This window comes from Lutjanus erythropterus, chromosome 22 (genome assembly GCF_056507025.1).
Source record: "Lutjanus erythropterus isolate fLutEry1 chromosome 22, fLutEry1.hap2, whole genome shotgun sequence".
Taxonomy (NCBI): Eukaryota; Metazoa; Chordata; class Actinopteri; order Lutjaniformes; family Lutjanidae; genus Lutjanus; species Lutjanus erythropterus.
In genome coordinates, this window is record NC_139338.1 from 14,132,037 (window position 1) to 14,149,326 (window position 17,290).

General features: G+C 40.2%; 1 protein-coding gene across 2 annotated transcripts in view; it reads left to right on the forward strand.

Annotated features, from left to right (window-relative positions):
• mdfic (MyoD family inhibitor domain containing) overlaps positions 1 to 14,535 on the forward strand; it is a 30,830-nt gene extending 16,295 nt beyond the window's left edge. For both annotated transcript variants that reach the window (XM_084711439.1, XM_084711438.1), the window contains exons 4-5: positions 6,346 to 6,735; positions 14,056 to 14,535. In XM_084711439.1, coding sequence (XP_084567565.1) covers positions 6,346 to 6,735; positions 14,056 to 14,306 — 641 coding nt within the window. In that variant the 3' untranslated portion in view covers positions 14,307 to 14,535. The remainder of the gene's footprint in view (positions 1 to 6,345; positions 6,736 to 14,055) is intronic.
• Positions 14,536 to 17,290: the final 2,755 nt, after the last annotated feature.

Below are 17,290 nucleotides of genomic sequence, written 5' to 3' on the forward strand. Positions count from 1 at the left end.
TAAGGGTGCTAACAGGAATCCACTCAGGAGATCTTCTAATGTTTTTTTAGGACCCACCTCGGGAGTTTTACTGAGAATGGGATGAAAAGAGTTCTTGATGGAACCCCTAGGCTTACCCTTTCTTCAAAAAAGGGTTCTTCAGAAGCAAATTGTTCTGGATAGAAACTCGGTCCTTCAGGAAGAACGCTTTTTGAACCCTCATTTCTAAGAGCGCAGGCTTGTGACACACTCATATGTATATATAGTATATACACACCTCCTCTTCTTTCTTCTGTCTTTTGGGTGCAATTTCTAGCTCCCTCCTGTAGGACCTATTTTCTGTGACAAAAACGGAGGTGTTTATATACTCAGTTTTGCATACAGAGCGATCCCCCGCACAGCTCTGGCGCAGCTCCAGCGCTCTCCAGGCACTCCGGTGCTCGGTCCCTGTGTGGCGCAGCCACTGAAGACTCAGTGACAAATGGCAATTATATTTGTGTGTTCTTCATGAATCCATCAAACACTGGCCTTTTAAAAATGCTCCCCAGATATTTGAGGCTGTCAGCTACTAGTAGCTGGGACCAAATTGGGATGCTGCTTAGACAGTCAAGAACCACTCACCCCCTAGTTTCCCCTGTGATGTGTGTGACAGCGTGTGTAGGGGAATACCATGTTTTATTCAACTACAAATGTACACTCTCAACAGTTGTTGATGTGCTAGAAATAGGGAGGCAAGTCCAATTTGAAGTGTGCACGTGTGTCCAGCTCTTCCTCAAAACATGGTGTTTTAATGCAACCTGTCAGGTTGTGTGCGTTCAGTTATCTCGGGACACCTACCCATCTCCACAAGCTTGTGGCACAACTCGTATGATTTTTAAAAAAAAAACTTGCTGGAAGTTGTTCACATCAAATTTTGATTCAGGTTGTGAACAGTGCAGCAGCAGTGTGTCAACTGCAACTGATCTAGAGCTGCTGCGATTAATCAGTGAATGGATTATTAAATTAGTCTGCAACTGTTTTGATAATTAATTAATCAGCTTGATAATAAAATACGAATAATAAGAAGAAAAATATTTTAATTTCTCATTATCAGCCAACAATTTATCAGCCCTGATATGTATCTTGCATCTGAAGTTGAACCATCAGAATTTTATGATAAAAAATTGCATTACTGTGTTATATCATTTTGAAATTATGATGTCCAATCAATCAGTCTGAAACTTGAGGTGTCTTTTGGTGAGAAGTACATTTTTCCTCATCACAGTCACCTCAGTGCTTCCTCTTAGTGAGAACAATTGTGTTTATTAAGCATTCGGTCTCGGTCTGTTCTACCTGAAAAGTGCTCTGACATAATCTGTGATGATGTGGGGTTATACAAATAAAATTGAAATCAACTGAATAGTAAAAATTAAGTTATTTGCCACGTCTTTAATATAGTACAGTGTGATTAATTTGGATTGTCTGTTGTCATCCAAAAATGCCTGTTTCCATTTCAAAGTGGACTTGATGAATTCTGGCTTTTTCCTGACTCTTTCCTGATAATTTATGTAGTTTCACAGTAGTCTGAGCAAATGCTACAGCGTATATTTTTCTTTCACTGCACTACATTACAACTGTACAGTGAAAGTTTCTGATGCCCCAACTTACCAGCGTGGCCCAATTCAAACAGGACTGACTGTATTTCTGCTTTTGTCTCATTACATCTTCATTTGTCTCACAGTGACTGTACAAGTCTGTCATTGCCATCTTTGGCAGGATCATCATTATCATGATCAATGATTATGAATATTACTCCGTTATGTCCATTCGTCTCCGTCACCGTGTTCATCAGGATAAAAATAAAGACTGTGTAAAGACTGTCCAGGAACCCGTCACTGAAGCACACTTCTCTGCAGACTTGAACCCACTTTTTAGGTCTTTGCAGCGTGTCAGAAACCTGAGTCGCCGCTTATGTGCTCCGAGTTTTACATAGTGGTTTCTTAATAACTATTTATACTTTGGTAAATTGAAAGCTTGACTTCCTCAAAAGGAAAGGTAATTATGCCTCCGAGTTGGCCTTTTTGTGCATGAACGTGTGTTTATGGGTGTGTGTGTGAGCTCATGTGGCCTGTTCATTTAACCTAAATGGGGAGAAAAAACCGACCGTGTTTTTATTCAAGATAGTTCGGGTGATTGATTTGTTGAGGAACTGTCATCCCCTAGACAGGAGTTTGCTGTGCTTTATTGGCAGGACAATACTCAGGACTGTGCAGTGTTAACTGTGCTGTGTTTGTGTGTGTATGGGGTCTTTGCAAATGAGTTTGGACAAGTTAATCATTAGCTGTAGAGAGGGATTTCCCCCGTCAGCCCCATTAATGTCAGTCGGTGCTTTTTGTGTTTGTGGCCACATCTGAGGAGTCAAATAACGTGAGAAAACATCAGCGCTCTGATCAGAAGAGTTCCTGATTTTCATTTCTGGAGTCTGCCAGTGTTAAAACATGAAATGCCAAAAGGAATCCAACCTTCTTAAAGTGGACATAAGATACATTTGAGAGAATAAAAATAAAAATAAAATAAATTAAGTTGCTGCTATATTTGTGTCTTGAAATAGGCCACCAAATAGCTTAATTTTGGTCCCTAATTTGTATTTATTATAACAGTGAGCAACCTGATTCTACTCAACTGACTGAGGGAACAAATCCACAATTTTGAGACCCTCACTTTTTGATTCAAACATTTCTTTTAGCACTGGCAGCTATATTATTTTCTGTTTCTGTCTGATTGTGCCGCTTCAAATCCTCTCATCATCTGCTCCCAGTGGCATAAAATGATCTTAAAATCACAAAAATATTGTGTATCGCGATTATTACTGAGTAAATATATCGTCCAACAAAGTAGTTCAGATCACTACAATGTGATTCCATTGAGACAAGTTAGAGATCGAGTTTGAAGGAAAACATCTCCCTGGTGAGCCAAAAATCACCACCCAAGAAATACCCCTATGTAGAAATGTAGAAAACCCTTATATGGTGTGTGTTGGTGGCTGGGTGGGTGTTCCTAGCTTTCTTCATGATAATGGTTTGCTAAGCATTAAAGAAAAAACTGGTGAAAAGAGGCACAGCGCATATATTAAAAAGGAGTGAAAAACGTAGCAAGTTGCAGCTGTCAGGGGTAAGAGTGAAGAACAACAACAGATGTAGCCTACTCTGAGTCTCCTTATTAGCAAGCCTTAGTCTCTCCCCACATTGTCATGGGCAGGCTGCAAGGCTTTTGTCTTTTGGAGAGGGAAAATCCATCAACCTGCTCTTAAATCACTGCATAATGAATTCTACCGTGTGCTACCCAGTTGTCTAATTCAAATTGCATGGAATCCTGATCCCTAAAGTCTATATTTGTTTATTGAAGCAGCATGCAGAAGCCTGAATGAGGAGAAGGCAAAACCCAGTGTGTGTATTTAATTGCTTTGTTTTACATCCACATTCACGTCCGGCCTCTCCCAGGGTGATGTGTTGTTAAAAAGCGCGAGGCCCCGATTCCCACACTCTCTCCTTCTCTTGTTAACCGTAATTGCACTTGTTGGTGAGCTGACAGAAAGAAAATAGAGATGGAAAGAAATGATCAAGTTCTATATTAAGTTTGCATCCACTTTGGAAAATTTGTTGATATTTAGACAGCTGCAGAACACTTTAACAGAGCAGCAGATGTTTTCTTCAGCTTGTGCTACACTGCTGCTAAATAAAGCAGAATTTGCTGGTGTAGATACAAAAGATAGGACCGATCTGATCCAATATTTGTATTGGGGCCTGCATTCAACATAATGCAGTCACTGTATATCAGACTAACATCAGACTGATAGTAAATACTTTGCAATTTGCTAGCGAAGTAATGCAGTTCACTTCTACTTAGCATTACAGGGAATGTATGGGAAACACGTTCCGAATTGCAGCGTTCCATACAGCTAGATTGAATACACGTACTAGCCACCTCAGTCATGTCATAATGATAAACCAGCACACAAATGACCATTAGCAACCACCATAAAACACCATATTCTGAACAAACACATTACAAACACATGAGAAACACAAACAAAAAGTAACATTTGCATTTTGGAACACTCAGAAATGCATGATGGGAAAATATGCTAATTATTATTATTATTATTATTATTATTATTATTATTATTATTATTATTATTATTATACAATTCAGATATCAGAAGTGGATCGCTACATCTCTGCTGGTTATTATATATTAAGGTGTATACAGAAAGTATAGAATAACAATCTTAAACTCTCAGCAATGCATCGTGGGAGATGAGGGCTGTCTGTCAACCTATCATCTGCCATGTGACTGTCAGAAGCCACAGTCCAAGAGCACAACACAATGGTTGAAGGATGCTGTTACATTACACAAACCATACAAACTTTCCAAACTGATGTTCAGATTCAGCCACATTTAATTTTACTCCTACTTCTACAACAGCAGCAATTACTACTACTACTAATAATAATCATAATCATTAAGATAAAAGTGCTGGTAATTGTATAGATATCAGCAGATATCTAAATTCAGATATTGGATTCGGATCAGAATTGGAAAAAAAGCAGATCGGTACGTCTCTAGAAGATACCATACATTCACTGTATATACAGAAGGTATAGAATTGGGGAAAAATGAATAAGTATGGTTCACTCAGACAGACTTAAAAAGAGATGAATAATTCACAAACTCTCAAGTTAACCATGCACTGGCGGTGCGTGCACATGCACAGTGGCTCTGATGTGGAGGGAAGGTAATGTAGGAGTAACTCCCAGTAGAGCTGAATGTGCAGGTGTTCCTCTCAGTAAAATGCCACCTCCTTTGCTCACTCACATCCTTCGCCTTCTTTCTTATCAGACAGGTCGCTGTCTCCTGACTTTCTGTGGCTGTCACACATACACTTAGAAAGACTGGTTGAGGCCATCTCGGAGCTTTTCGGAGGAAAGGAGATCATTACTGTTGCAGACAGCAGCTATTTTGTATATGCACAGTATCACAGGCTTTCTTTCCCTTTTTGCCGCATTAATCTCTCTTTTTTCGCACACTGTCTTAACTCACCTGGGTACTGCTCCCGCAAACGTCTTGTCTGCCTAAAGCAGTGGCTTTTGTGAACCTGTCACATATGAGGTTCCTATATTTCTGCACTTTCTTTGTGTTGTCGCGGGTTGAAATGTTTGCCATGTGATCGATATTATCATGTTAGGAAACTGAGGCAAGATTTGCTGAGAATTACTTAGCTGAGAGTAGTGTGTTCGGATTGTTTCAGTGGAACATCACAAGCCACGGTGACTTTTTATGTGAAGTGCAAGGTGCAGACAAAGTTCTCTTCAGTTAAAATAAAGTTATAAGGTTATCAAGCTTTTACCCCCATAAGGGTGAAAGGAATCCACAACTCTTTTCGTAAAAACAGACATGACAAATACTTACTAAGTTATTAAAGTAAATGTCTTGTTCCTTTTGTGTTTCCTCCTCTACGTTCATATCAAAAATGTGTGTTTGAATAAACAAGCAGCCCTCTGTTTTGTTTCAATATCCTGTTTTATTTGATTTTCTTCTATGAAGAGCCTTAGCTTGCAAGTGAAATGTTCCAGGGAAACTGTCCTAAAATAGTGATTTAAAGGGATAGTTCGGTTTATTTGAAGCGGAATTGTATGAGATACTTGTTTAGTCGGTGTCAGATAGTCATTGTATTATATACAGTATATGTCTGTTGAGCTGCTGAGGACACCTAAAAGAATTCAATATTAGTTAAAGTGTACGATATATTTACAATATTTTCACCGCCTTACTTTGCTGTCAGACAAACGGGAAACCGCAGTTACATAAACCAAATACTGCTTTCTCCAAACTGACCAAACTCCAGGAATGTAATTTTCAGAACACAGGAGCGGTAGACCAGCACCTCCTGTGTTCTGCAATGTGAAATAATTGAATTTGTTTATGGAGTTTGGTTGGTTTGGAGAGAGCGATAATTGGCCTATATGATGGCAGTCTCCCTTTGGAAAGGTACAGCAGTAAAAATATTTGAAATATAGCCTACAGTTAAACTATTTTTTTTTCGGAGAACCTTTTTTTAAGTGGTTAAAGTACCTTCTGTCCCCAGCAGCTCCTTGCTTAGCTTCTGTGCTGATACTCTCTCTGCTTCTCTAAACTGGGTGTGCTGACCAGCATCTACTATAGTAGTAGTAAGTAATAGTAGTAACGCACTATCAGAAAGTACCTCGTATAACAACACTTAATATAATCTGAACTACCCCTTTAAGTAATTCTGCTGAGAATACACACCCAACTCTTTACTAAACATGAGTGAAAATGAAATCCTCTTTTCTTCATGTCTCCCTCCAGCTCAACCTCAGTCTGGCACTCAGCCAGTGCCCTCGGAGCCTCAAGAGGGAGACGCTGGCAAGGACCAAAATGGCTTTCGCCACAACAGCACTGGCACGCCCGCGTTGAGCAACGGCAGCGGAATCCACCCTGGCATCGGCGGGGCTGGGGCCACGCGCACATGCTCTTGCGGTGCCAGCATCGGCGCGGGTGCCATGGGCGGGTCGGGCCCTGGCACCAGATCAGTGGGGACCGCGACGACGACGACGGAGCAGCCCAGGAAGCAGCCGTCCACGCCTGTGTCGCAGAGGATGCAGAGGAAATTGAGGTCCAGCTTGTCGGTCAACAGTGACAGCAGCCGACGCAGCAAAGGCAGTTCCACGGGGTCACAGAAACCTCCTTTACCAGAGGGTGAGTATTCACACACAAGGTGATAATGACGGCAAGTAAAAGAACGCCAACCTACACACACACAGGTTGATACTTATACTAACTTGACTAACATTTGTTTGCTTGCATGCTTCTTTTTCTGCATCCCATCTTCTGTTGGTCATAAATACAACCAATCAGCTGTAGAGATGTCCAGTCAGGACTTTTTTGAAATGATTTGAAAATGAATTGTGTATAAAAAAAAGACAGATCCAAAAGAACACACTGTTATCATTCCTTGTCATATTATATAACCTCATAGAAAACATGAGTTGGTGATTTAGTTTTTAGAAAAGAAGATAATTTGATCAAAAACGAAAAGCCTAAAATGCAACAGCCAGTTCTTGAACTTGAACAACCTTGGGTCGTATGTTAAAATTTTCCAACCAGCCACTGTCAGCCTGTCAGCTGGTGATTTTCCATCCACCTGAGCAACGGTGTCGCTCTTGAGTATCAGCTGGGAGATGTGCGTGAGCAGCGAGTTCGTTATGTTACGTTTGGTGTGTTCGCTAAGTCAAACAGACAAAGTAAACTCGCAAAGTGTCAAGGAAGTAAATACCCATTTTCTTTATGAAAGAGAAAAATACAACTGTACACAGTTTGAATTCAAGTTTCCTTTTACCAGACTAAGAGCGTAACTGCTTTGTAAACTCATCATAAAACACACTTCACACATTTTGGTGAGTCTTTCCTCTATTCCAACAATCGCCAGCAGTGGTTTGATCAAAACAAATTCTTAATTCACAGTTTTAGATGTGGAAATATCCTAGAAAATAATAATCCTAATATCCTTGTAGGCTGTTTTCCTCTTTCTCATCCTCTGGCTCAGTGGGTGTTTACTTTGCAGACCAATAAATTAGCAAAATAAAATGTCAAAAATTGCCCCCCAAAAATTTACCCAGTCAAATCAACCTGCAATGGATGGATATATACGTCCAGTAGTACTGTACAGCTGTATTATGAAGGAAAATCCAAATATCATGTCTGACCTGATCGGTTTAAGAGGCAAAAACACCATCAAAAGTGATTTTTTTCTGTTGAGAGGGGTAATCCTGGGGAGGTACTGCTGAAATAATGCTTTTATAAGATATCGATGATAAATTCTTACCTTCTCTCACCTTTTAATGATGGGAGTGCATGACCTCTCATATTTATCACCCCTGTCAAGCAAATGACATCGTATCCCGCTCCTGTGGCTTTTATTTTCTTTAACAACAAGTCAGAGGGTCCGTTTGCCATGCGGGGAAGCCGTCACTTTGTCAGGTGCAAGGCTGAGGTGAGTCCAGTAATGAAGGCAGTCGGCTGGTCCTCTTCCATTGGGAAGATAGGTGTGACCGTCTAACGAGGCCAGAGAGCACAGGGTGCCTATTAAAAGACGTGACCAGCCTTCTTCGGGCCCCTCACGGCCCCTCACACCTCTCTGGGCCCTTTCTGGCTTCTCCCTACATCCCGTCAGCACCACCTTGGCCCTCATTAACAGGGCCCCGTCGCATCCCTCCTCCTCCAGCTCTTGTGCTCTGTGGCTATGCGTGTGTTTGTGGACATGCATGTGCTCCGTCTGTGTCCTGCAGCATGAGCGATGTGAGGGTTTAAGCATGTTTCTTTAAAGCAGATTATTCGTCCAACTCAAGGCCTTTGGTGTTTTCTTTTTATGTGGGCTTTTACTCCAAGGTGAAGATGGAAAATAAGATGTGATACGTGCTATTTAAAGATTCACAATGGTCAGGTTGAGATATAAGTTTAAATGAAGGAGAAAAGTGGGCAGTCAGATCTTTATTTGATGATGCTTTACTTGAAATATGGATCAGATGGAGTTGCAGGACTAACAAAACAAGACACGCACACATCTGCACAACACATTGCAAGAAAAAGGTGGGATGCATCCACCAGAGATTCCAGACACGTCTTGTTTTCAACATCTTAATTGGTAAAGAACAGAAGAGAGGGTGCAAAAAAAAACAAAAAAAACAACAGCAGCTCAACAAGTCTGTCTCATTATGGCTTTTGTGTTGCTTATTTGCCGACGCGAGAGCTCTCAGAATCAATATGTTCGCTCTCAACTATTTATTTCCCTCCGGAAAACAGCCAAGCTGTGGTGTTTGAATGTTTACACGGATTAACATAATCTGTTTGCCTGTGAAATTAGCCTCCTAAACAGCCCCCTGAACACAGGAAATAAAAGGCGTAAGCTAGCAGGAGCTAGCTCTGGGGATCCTGCTGCTTGCTGTGTTTCTTGGCACATGCCGTTGGCACCGTAGCCAATCTGTGATAACACCAGAGCTTCTGAGGAGTCATTTACCACGCTGCTTTTGTTCAGCGGGGTGGCTTGTCTCAACTCTTGTCATCCAGTTTGTGTTTTCTCTTTTTGTTAATTGTGTGTAATCAGTTAAGGTCTCCAAGCTGCTTTAGCCTCATTTAGAGATTTAGGTCCAAGGCCGCGAGCATTGTCTTTGCGTAAGCTGTAAACCTTGATGTGTCTGTCTTTTGTATGCTCTAGTAGTCCTCCAGGTTTGACTTTTCTCTCAGTCATGCATTTTAACAGCACTGTAAAAAAATAAAATTTGAACTAAAACTAAAAGATGGTGTCCAGGCTGCTTAAAATGCACAAGTTTGGCCGCCATGGGTCTCTCTTTCATTAAAACAATAACGAAAGATGTAATTTTATGATGTTGTGAAATGGTGTGGGAGTTGTTGTCTTAACTTTTAAACAACCACCTTTGCTGATTAAAATCTGTCTGGCATGATTCAAAAGAGCCAGAGCAGAAGTAACGTCTATGGATGAGCTAATGTTATGTTTTATTCACGTTAGGTTCACGATTTCTATCCTCACTCTCTGACGTATCCAACGAATCCTGGATGTTTACCCCACTGGCTAGCAGGAAACACATCTTTCAGTATGTATTTTTCCGCGTTTGAACATTGTCAGAAACATAATGTCATAGCTGAACAACATATACAACATATGTCCAGCATTTTTAGACATCCTAATGCAGAAATGTTATGAGGTTTAGAAATTTAAGTTGACTGAAGTTGAAAAGACAAGTTGAGGTAGTTTTGCAGTGATTGAAAACGCAAAACTTTTTGAGTCAAGTAATTGCAATTATTAATATTGATTAATGTTATATTAATTAAGTTGTACATGTGAAAACATGTACTTTAAGCTAAATATATTAAGTTGAACGCACTGGCAATCATTACAAACTAGTTTGATTCCCTTCCCTTCTTCTATATGTTAAAACTGTAAAAACATGGGTCTCAGGAGAGTTTTGCCTCTCAAACAATGCATGCTGGGAAGTCTGCTAATATTGCTGATCACGTTTCTGCAGAAATTTAATTTAATGAGTTGATTGAACTCTGCACAGTACATTCATTCATCTCATCAAGTCAAAAGATTTCAAGTTAGAAGAACGCATGTTTATAAGTTCTGAAAATAAATACTGGAAATTTTAGATTTAATTAACATCAGTTAATAAAACTTGTTTATTTATGTTAAGTTAACGAGAAAAGATTAGTTGATTCCATTAAATCCCTGTATGATTTTTACAGTAAGACCTGCATTAAAGTGCATGTGTTGGACCTCCACTATGCAGCCCACATCCTCTGCCTTCTTTACCCATGTGTGCCTTCTGTGCATTCCCCCGGCCACCAAGGCTTTTTCTGATCAATCTCTCTTCCTTTATCTTTGTCTGTCTAGCCATCTCGCCCTCTCTCTCCCTCTTTGTGAGTTTGAATGTTTTGCACAGCTTGCCGCTCTGAGGCCCATCCAGCTTGTTTTGTGTCATGCCGCTCCCTTTTTTTTTTTTTGATGTTAGCTTTCCAGATGTCTCAAACTATTTCCTCAGAGGCGCCGGACGCTGTTTTTGGCCCTGCAAACTCTGGGCTTCATCGCCGCTCACTGACATTAAACAGGAACAGTGTCAGTATACGCTGTTCTGTCTGTCTGTTGGTTGGTTTCACTCTGTGTCTCTGTCTGTCTGTCTCTCTCTGTTTTCATGGAGATGTGCCTTGCGTCCAGCTCTCTTGTGTACAGTATACGACCCCCCTCTCCTCTTATACCCCTCCTTCTTGCTGGCTTCTCTAAGATCCAGACTAATCGCTGGTGTTGAATTATACATCCAAGTGAATAGCTGAGATGGCCGGCCGCTGCTTAATGCCTATGTACTGTGTTTATATCGTATTCACAGTCTGCTGTTACATTCTGAACGCTGGCATGGTTATACCCTCTGGGTCCTTCAAAGTTTGTTAGGATGAACTTTGAGGTTTCGTGCACGGAGCTGTGGCCGGGCAGCGTTTATTGTTCTCATTGATATTTGGTAGCACTCAGATGGCAGTACACTACAGCGGACGCAAGTGTAAAACGTGGCACGAGTTTCGTGGTCACACTTCATATTACAGTACACTAACAAGATGTAACAAGCTGTACTTTGTATCAGATTAGATGAAGTAGTTGTAGTATCTTTTTTTTTTTTTTTAGACAGTAAACCAACACAACTATTTGCTAATTGGACACCATACACCCAATGGAACACTAATAACATATAACAAGACATATTTTGTATCAAATTGGAGGAAATTTATTAGCCTTTTTTATAGTGTAATTTGGGACACATTACAACAGACCTGTATTATGCTGTAAAACAAAGTGAATTAAATCACATTATCTTTACAGTATTATAAATCTTTGCACTCACCGATAGACAAAATATTCCTCTGCCGCTATAATTTTGACATTTTGTTGGGAGATCTGGGTCATATATTATTTTTAATAGCAGATGTGTGATTTCCCTTATAGTTTACAGTGCAGTGTGTCCCAAAATCCTATAATAAGGTGGAAGAAGAGTCTAACAGTGGGAAGAAATACACTTTAGTTTGTGAGCAATGTTTTGCTAATTGCCCCTTAATAAGTCTAATAAGGGCCTAAAAGTGTGAAACAATATACTTTAGTTTGCAGTGCAGTTCCGTTGTAAATTGTCCTTAATTAACCATTAATAAAGTCTAATAAGGGTGTAATGCTGTGTAATAAAGAACATATTTTTTCTAGTTTTAGTCTAATTCAATACAAAGGACATCTTATTCAGTCTTATTAGTTTACTGTAAAATAAAGTGAAACCAGTTTTGTTTTGCCAACTTGAAACAAATCCACAATCTGCCCGACAGTAATTTACTGCACGTCCACATCAGATGTTCACTAGTGAAGGATTTATTCTCATGCATCTTCCATCACTACCACTGTTATGGCCTCAGATAAGGATAATAAGATGCATTCAAACTTCAGGCACCATCACAGACACACACACAGACACGTGTGTACGCACACACTTGCTCGTTTCATGTTCCCTTCTCTATCTTGTTTGTATCACAGTCAGCTAGCTGCTTCTGGTCAGCTTCGCAGCCCTGAGCACCGCAAAAATAGGGGTAAAAAAAAAAAAAAAAATCCCCTCTACTTTGATTAATCAAACATGAGCATCCAGCGGTCCACAGCTTGCCTTCCCATGCCGTCCTCCACACTCTCCTCCTTTCGCTTTCCCTCTAACCCAATCAGTAACAGCCCCTTCTGACAGCTCAAGATGGGCTGATGAAAGTTATGCAAATGTGCCCTGTTTGTAATGCTATTTTTCTGCATACATCCACATCATGTCTTTTTAACACTCCAAAGCAGTGGCGCTGCGCTGGCCTTGGTTCAAAAAGGAGACAGCTGCAAGGAGTGTATGCCAGGCACACTTACTGGAATGATATTTAGCATGATTTAGTGACTTGGATACAACTATAGAAGTTATGGTGTGGAGCAGCTTGATTGATGACGTCAGAAATTGGTACATTCATCTCTTATTAGTGCGGTGGTATATCTGCGGGCTATGCCTAAACAATCTCAGTTCTGTATTTAATCTCACCTTGTGTTCTAACCTCTGCTTTTTTGAAGCCTTTATGGCTGGGTTGTAGCAACAAGGATCGATTTTTAAACCAGATTAAATCATGGTTTAACTGTAAACTATGTTGTACCAAACCTTTAAATCAGTTTATTATGAAAGATTAACTTTAAACCTGTCTTTAAACCTCAGTGTAGTTTTTAGTCTAAACCTAGATCAAATATATTTCTGTTGCACCAAAACTTTAAACTTCAGTGTAAAATGTGATCCAGTATTTACTTCAAACTGAGAAGGTTTGACTTTTAAAATAGCTGCATTGTTTTTTTTAGATAGATTGAACAAAATAATCAAGTTCTTAGAAGAAAGTTAAACTTTTTAGCAAGTATACAATGTAACATTTTGTTATCTTGTTATCTAGCTAGGAAACAATGTAACGTTCTTTTTACTTTTCAGCTAGCTTGCTACTGAACATTGTAACCTTTTCAAAACTTTTCACTTAGCTAGTGCAAAATTTAACGCATTGTCAACAAGTACAAAGCAGGATTTACTCATTTTAAACCTAGATTTACTCAACTCTGATTGCAACTAATCTTAGATTAATCTTTGTTGGTGCAACCCAGTATAAAAGTTTTTTATAGCCCTATGACAAGCTTGTGTTTCATGTAATTAAAATAAATGATTTTGGGGAAAAAAAACTACAAACATACACTGCAGTTAACGTGCATTTCATTACTAATATACTGTGTCAGAGGAATTTTAGTGAAAATTCCATTTGTTCTTTTTCATAACCTTTTAAACACAGGCGCATTTTAATGCACCTAATTCAGCCATTTAAAACCAGATTTGTGATGGTTAATGGGTATATTGGTAATTTAAAGGGGAACTTTTTTTTATTGCTGTGGAACAACAAGCTGAGACATGCCACCAACTCTTTAAAGAGGGTCTGTGAGGAGGTTAAATGTTAATCAGAGGTGTGAGCATTGCCAGCATTAATCCACCTATTTACCGCGAGAGACTCTTGGACTTCACTAATCATCTTTGTGTGATCAACCTGCCAGTTTGCATGATAATGCCACAATTATTTAACAGTCCGTTAATCAAAACTGCAGGAGAGGAATTCATTTCTTTGAATTTCTCCTATTTCCTTTAGCCCCCCCTGCCTAATTAGCCCTCACCCTTTTACCACATACTTGCTCTGTTCCACCTGTCAGCCTGCCGAGCATGCAAGTCCTCTCTCACTCACTTGCTCTTCTTTGCACTGTTTTCATTAATAGCCACTAATTCAGGTAAAAATGTAATAATTTTACACTATTGTTACAGTGTGTCACATTTTTTTATTCTGTATATTTCTGTTTTTTGTTCTTTTTGATTGATTTATTCTGTTCATATGCTTATTTTACTCTACAACTTGTCACCCGGGCTGGTTTTGACCCAGACTGCTGCGTCCACTGCATCTTGGCCTGCCTGTTCTGTGAGTTCCTGACACTTTGCAACATGGTGGTGGCACAGGCCTCATGCGGCGCGTGCACGTCGGAGGCCTGCTGCTGCTGCTGCTGCACCGACGACCTGGGCGACGACTGCAACTGCCCGTGTGACATGGACTGCGGCATCATGGATGCCTGCTGCGAGTCCTCAGATTGCCTGGAAATCTGTATGGAGTGCTGCGGCATCTGCTTCCCCACATAGGGAGGCCTGCGCTGGTGTAGACCGGGGTGCCTCTGCGGGGGGATAACTGGACCCTGGATGGAAGAATGGAAGGAAATTACTGCTGCTGTCACTTTGAATTCAGCAACAGACAGAGGGAACATGTGTATGTACTTGTTTGTGTGTGAGTGGTGTGTGTGTGTGTGTGTGCGTGTGCGTGTGCATAGTAGTATAGTGTGGTTGAGTAACGCATGCTTTGAAAGTATTTTGACACTGGGCTTCTCCATCTAAACCAGCTCAGCAGGGGCTAAAAGTAACTCCACATATATGAACATGTCAGTTAAATCTTCAGTGTATAGTAAGTTGTTTCTGTTAAAGGGACAGTTCACCGCACCTGCAGTGCTATTTATCCGTCTTGATTTTTTGGTGGAAGCTGCTGAGTTTTGGAGATATCGGCCGTAGAGAGGTGGTCCTCAAAGCACCAGAAAATAAATATGTAAAAAAAAACAAAACAAAAACAACTCTTTCCACTCTTTTCCAATCCACAGATCTTGCTATGAGCAGTTTCACGTTAGCACTGTTTTCTTTTTACAGAATTACATGTGCAAACTGTGTCACCACGCAGGCATTAAGCCCCGATCAGACAGAGCGTGTCTGACAAGTTGCAAAATGCGAGGCGTACTGCACTGCCTTCTTTGCTGAAGTTTAAAAAAATAAGAGCAGCACAGTGTTTTTTTAAAATCGTAATTGTAAATTAGCCTAACCGTGATTTCGCCCTGAAGTAAACTCAGAGCTGTACCTTTTTATTTGTGTTAGCTAGAGGTACTTGACTTTGCAGTAGAAAAATAGTTAGTTAACTGCTGACAGAACAAGAGGTCCCAGGTCCAAATGAGCCCCGTACTTTGTCACAACCTGGTTCAAGAGAAGGACAAAGAGGAGAAGACGACACATAATTTTTAACTAAAAGATTTATTTAAAATTATTAGTTAAACGAGTTGTGTGTGTGAGGTTGTGCGTGAGAGTTGCTCTGTCTTTGATTGAGGGTGAGGGGCTGTTTCCAAATACTACAGTGAACACAGGGAAACGCAGACCTGTGTGGGTGCATGAGACCCCAAGAAAGACCAGAAGCATCATGATCATGAGATGCAGCACACTAATTTTCCTCTAGGCTGCTGTTTTCTGTTCAAATCATAACTACGGTTGGTAAAATCATTGGTAAAATCATGCATGAGCAGCGTGCAAGACTGCACAAAGAGCACAACAGGAAAAAGATGCATCTTACTGGCAAAACTGCACTCTGTCTGAACCTCGGTGTTTACATCCTGTGCTGTCATGAGCACAGGCTTCTCCTCCGTAGATGCAGGCTTCCCTCTGCACGATGATACGGTTGGTGTTGGGAGAAAGGGGGTAGTTCCAACATGAAACTGCTCACAAGTTCTGTGCGTTATCTTCAGCACCTGGGTCATGATTCCTGGAAAGAAACATTGCTGTTTTGTTTAGTTGCTCACGCGTCAACTAGTTCCATTATATTTGAGAGGAGGTGTGTAATGATGTAACTGATGTTTAAATGGTATTACAGGTAAGAGGAGAAATATGTATTTTTGGTTTAGGGTGAACTGTCCCTTTAAGTATTCTATCCTTTACTTAAGAAGTATTATCACAGACTGCCTTAAAGATTTTATCGTTACATCAGGAATGCTGTCTAGTTGTATCTTGCCTATTTGTAGTCATTTTGACGATGACCTACGTGTTTCGTACACCAAACAAAATGATGACAATCACCCTGTCTTGATTTTCAATACATGGTATTTTTTGATGCTCAAAAACTAAGGTTGCAGTCTTAGTACTGGACAACACTGTACAAAGTTTATGTGACACATTCTTAGTTGCATACTGTAGTTTTGCAACGCAGACTATCATTTAACACATATCTACTGTAGCACTGTAAAACAGCTGAAACTGGTGAAATATCAAAGGTGAATCAGGACAATCAGAATCTGCTACTTGCTAAAAACAAAGGTAGAGAAGGTGCTTATTTTTACTTTTATGTTTCAAGCATTTTTTGGCATATCATTACAGAACACCTGCACAAAATTGCTGATAAGCTCATAATTGTTTGCTAAATCTAACTAAGTGCTGGAAGGTCTATGAAATTATGTTGTACCAAGGAGTCTCATCTCTCTCCTGATTTGGCAGTATTTCAAGCCTTGGGTTTACTGGAAATACAGTGCAGATACTTCACATTTTCAAAACCAAAAAAAGGTTCCAACCGGCTGTACAGTTTTCTGCATCGTTGAGATAAACAATGTGTACAGCTTATGTCTTTCTTTCTATGAGAGCCCTCCTCCAATGTCAGCCGTCAACGATTAGGCTTTGTCAGCTGTATATGGTACAAGTCTTTTCTGTGATGCTATATTACATACATACTGTGCGAGTATGACTTGTTGAACTGCACTCAATGCGTGAGGGGCATGATAAGGAATTAAAAAATGGTGACCCTGGTTGCCATATAAGCCGCTTTTGGGTATCAAGCCCAGTGACTCACAATACAAAAAAGGAATCATGAACTGTCATGTTGAAATGGTAAACTAATGCAGGGTAAAGGCAGTTTTCTTCTCCTTTTTTTTCTGTTCCTTAATTCTGTGTATCTCGAGATGAGTTTGTGGTGAATCACCAATGGAGTCATTTTCTTGTCTCAGAGATCCGCTTTGATGTTTAAGTGATGATGCTTAATGCTGGCCCTCATTAGCACTGCTTGCTAAATGGTAACAAAAAATGTCCCCTTCCTAACGCCAACAAAGATAATGTGCTGTCATGTACGGCTCGTCTTAATGGCGCACTGTTATTGTGTATGAGGAGGTTGGATGGGCACCTCTGCAGCAGATAATGTGCAGAAAGTAAACCTCATTTTCATGTTTATGATTAACTCGCGCCACAAGTTTGTTACAGGGCTAAAGAGTGTCAAGAAAACACTATATAGATAATGTGAAGAATTCATCTATAAAAAGAAAAAAAGTGTATACATG